At 43.9% G+C, this 3,830-nt stretch overlaps 1 protein-coding gene across 1 annotated transcript; it reads right to left on the bottom strand.

Annotated features, from left to right (window-relative positions):
• Positions 1–597: 597 nt before the first annotated feature.
• Positions 598–2,693, bottom strand: RUG2 (Regulator of chromosome condensation (RCC1) family protein). The gene is made up of 4 exons (XM_090013404.1): positions 2,330–2,693; positions 1,956–2,172; positions 1,308–1,632; positions 598–1,192 (listed from the first exon to the last, which is right to left on the bottom strand). Exons 1-4 carry the CDS (start codon positions 2,671–2,673, stop codon positions 705–707), a joined length of 1,374 nt encoding a protein of 457 aa, XP_089869530.1. The 5' UTR covers positions 2,674–2,693; the 3' UTR covers positions 598–704.
• Positions 2,694–3,830: the final 1,137 nt, after the last annotated feature.

Raw genomic sequence — 3,830 nt, forward strand, 5'->3', positions numbered from 1 at the left:
AAAGCAAAGCATATGGTTGATCCTTGATTCAATTACCCCCTGGTAAAGGTGTCAGGAACGATTGAACCTCATATCGACAGGCGAGTCCTATTTTTCAAAATTATCCTGCATTTTAAAACGAAGGCGAGTTATTTTCAAATTTTTTTTCAAATGTCAGTTTGACTTGCAAAAGTAAAATTTTGCAATAAAAACACATTTTCTGCACTTGCCGGTACCGTGCTTTTGGGGCAGCACAAGTTGGTCGAAACAGAATCGTCAAGGCCCACCGGTGAAGTAAAGGAAGAACCCATATTTGAATCTGGGATACCAGGTGCAAGCGGATTGCTATATCATCAGATCATGGGCACGCTACTTCTGGGACCACAACCATAATGTCTATTTAGAAGCAATTTTTTCTTGTTCATGTTAGATAGAAAGAACCTGCCTCCTTGATCGTGCAAAGTATTTATTGGATTCTATATGTAGAAAAAGATACATGTTTGATGGATGGTTAAAAAAACATACAGGATCTCATTCGTCTGGTTGTTTCTTTTGCATTTTGCATTAGTGGAAAATTTGGAATTGTAGCCAGGGCTCCAGGTTTTCCTGTCATCCCTCTTTCAAGTCTTGTGAGATGAAAACACTAACAGGAGGAATCAAACCAAATGCCAAAATTGGTGTGAATGCTTTCACGCGTGCTGTAAGTTCCCCAACTTTTGGCGAGCTTATTGTTCAGCTACCAGGACCAGGTTATGATCAAGACCGCATACAGCTTCCAAAACCTCCAAACCCTGCAAGGACTCTACAAGGGTAGGCTCCTGTTCATCGGCTGAGCTTCCCAACCCCAGCCTGCCGTTTCGCCCACAACCCCATGAAAAGATCTCTCCTTGAGAAGTAACAGCAACAGAATGCACGCGACCACCAGACACGTTCTTAATCTTCTCTCCGTTCAAGGCTTCCACCATGGCTGGGGTGTCCTCTTTACCTTGTCTGCCAAGTTGAGAATTGAGATTCCATCCCCATGAAAATATGCAGGTAGTTGCATCTGTAACTGTAGAAGATGGATTTGAACACACTGCAAGACAATGGCCTAAGCCAGATGATACAGCAAAAGGCCGGTATGTCAAGTCCACTGGCTGCAGTGATTCTCTTTTAGAAACCCTGCCCAGCTGATTGTATACATTGCTTCCTCCACTTAGTAGAAGACCATTGCCTGGAGCAAAATGGAAGTCTCATGAAAGTCTATATGCACACACACACACACGCAGAGGGAGAGGAGCTATGATGTGCTTTCTAAGTGGAGAAAGGGTTAAGGATGAGGGACAAACCACAAAGCACCAAGGAATGATCATGCCCACATGATACATGTGCAACATGATGACCGTGTAATTCTGGTACCAGGAAAGGCTCCCAGATAATGGGCATGTTCTTCTCTCTTTCCATGTCATCTGCTACCATCTTTGCTGCCACTTCTAGCAGTGAAACGGTGTTCCCACCAGTGCTCTTACTAACTTGTATATATTCAGATGCCGAAGGAGAAGAGAGCTCAAAATCTTGTCCAGTTCTGCCCAACCTTCCCTCTGCAGAGAAGCCCCACCCGTACAACCTCCCATCCTGGGTCCGTGCCAGAACATGGCCCCATCCAAGTGCTACCTGTTTCAGGGAGAGTGGAGAAAAACTATAAGGATGTACCCTGCTTTCTTCGTCTGCTTTTGATGGTTTCAAAGCATTGCACAATCAGGGCATTGAGCTTCAGTGTTTCACTGTTGTTTACCTTGGGCACTTAAAATTAAAAAAGAAAAATCTCTAAAAAAAAAAGAAGGAACACAGACGACTAATGAAATGAAACAGATAAGTTGAGAAATAAATACATAAAAATAAAGCAATTGCGGACACAACCATCGTTGTGACTTTGTGCAGGACACGAACCTTACATTGTCATAAGACGACAGCTAATTAATACATCATATGCATACCTCAACTACATCTTCCCCTGCTAGTGCTTCAACCTTGGTAGGTACCAAAGCCTCTGTGATTCCCCTGCCAAGGCCAAGCTGTCCGCGCTTGGATCTCCCCCATACCCACAGGCACCCATCCTCTCCAACTGCCATTGAAACGACACCAGACGCAAACACATCCCTCACTTTGACTTGATCCAGCCCCTGGACTCTTCTAGGTCGGCTCCAATCATCTCTGCCATCATCAAGTAACATCCATAAAGACACTTTTTTTTTCTCCCGATCGCAACTCTTGTAATAATAACAAATCAGACTGTTACTCTTGAGACAAAAATAACATTAATTTCCAATCGCATAAAGAAAGAGCAAAAGAAGAAGCAGTAGGGGTTAACCTCGAATGGGGGAGCGCTTGGCTTCTACCGAGCTGACCTTCCTGGTTCCGACCCCACGCCCAGACTTCACCACCGGACGTGACGGCAAGAGAATGATAGTGCCCGGCGCGGACGCTGCGGATGTCGGAGGGAAGGTCGGCTATCCTGGTGGGCTCGTATGCGTCGCCCATGAAGCCTGTGGGCAAGCCCAGAGCCCCATGGCTGCCATCTCCGAAGCTCCAAACACAAGTTCTCGACGACGACGATGATGATGATGGTTGGACATGGTAGCAGCAAAAGCGCCCAGCGGCATGGCCAAAGCAAGATTTGCCGCCCAAGTGCAATAGACTCCGCGCCTTCTGCATTGGTCCTCCTCCTCACCCCCATCATGGAATGGAGAGAAACACAGCTTTTTAAGAGGAATTTGGGATGGTGGAGGTCCGTGGGGACCATGTTTGGCTCGGTAGCCCATCGTCTGTTTGCAACTCCGTGACTCGGTTTTGGGAGGGCGGTGTGTGTTCTCCCCGGAAGACGGCCGTTAGCTACGTCTAGTGTTCGGGGATACCAATGAGCGCCACTTATAAGAGCTCGTATCCCTGTGTGTCGGCAACACTTAGCATCGGACTCTGATGCAGTTGCAAAGACTTAAACGATGGTTCGAGAAATGACAAAAAAAGCTCATCCAGAAAGCATGATCTTAACTCTTTAAAGTTCAAACATTCTGTTTTCGCCCTAATCTGTAAACTTTTGCACCATCTGCTGTAACAGGAGCTCCATTTGACAATGCAAACTTTGTCGTCATCTCGAGTTGAGATTCTCGCCTTATTTTTTAGCCTGCTTTACAACACATTGTCGCATTCTCGTTCAGGCCTTATGTTACAAAAACATTCTCATGTTCGCGATCGACTGGTTCAATCATTAGTGGGCGTCATAGGCGAATTTGTTAGCCATCTCTTTTTACAGTCTTCTCTTCTTTTTCGTTGTCGTTAAGCATTATGGAAGAAAGCAATGACACACAAACATTCCAACCAGTGCCATTAAGGTGTCGTGAGTACCTTTCCATGTCATCATGCTATCGTTGAAGAACGTATGTCGTCTTGAGTGCCATTAAAACGTTGTTTTGTTATTGCAGGTGGATCTTGTCCTTTCGATGGTTGAAAATTTATCGATATTTGTAAGACGTTGGAACCGGTTGACAAGAATGCTTGTTTACAAATGTGAGAAAGGGCCTTTACCCCATCCGGTATCCTTCATTCACTCAGCATATGCATTGTATCTCAAATCACGGTTTTAGTAACATACTACCGATTTGTAAGATATTATTTTGTTTTTTAATATCAATTTGTTTGCTATTATGCTGAATTTTTGTATCGATTTGTAATATATTTTACAATATATTTATCGATTTGTAAGATATTATGTGTTTTGTAGTATCGATTTGTAAGGTATTATGCTGAATTGTCGTATTGATTTGTAATATATTATGTGATATGTATATCGATTTGTAAGATATTATGTGTTT

This window comes from Nuphar pumila, chromosome 1 (genome assembly GCF_984573655.1).
Source record: "Nuphar pumila chromosome 1, dmNupPumi1.hap1.1, whole genome shotgun sequence".
NCBI classification, from domain to species: Eukaryota; Viridiplantae; Streptophyta; class Magnoliopsida; order Nymphaeales; family Nymphaeaceae; genus Nuphar; species Nuphar pumila.

Coding starts and splice junctions, on each gene's coding strand:
- RUG2 (XM_090013404.1), bottom strand. CDS start 2,673: ATGCAGAAGGCGCGGAGTCTATTGCACTTGGGCGGCAAATCTTGCTTT. Junction 2,173..2,329: donor CAAGCGCTCCCCCATTCGAG/GTTAACCCCTAC, acceptor TGATGATGGCAG/AGATGATTGGAGCCGACCTA. Junction 1,633..1,955: donor CAGGGGAAGATGTAGTTGAG/GTATGCATATGA, acceptor TCCCTGAAACAG/GTAGCACTTGGATGGGGCCA.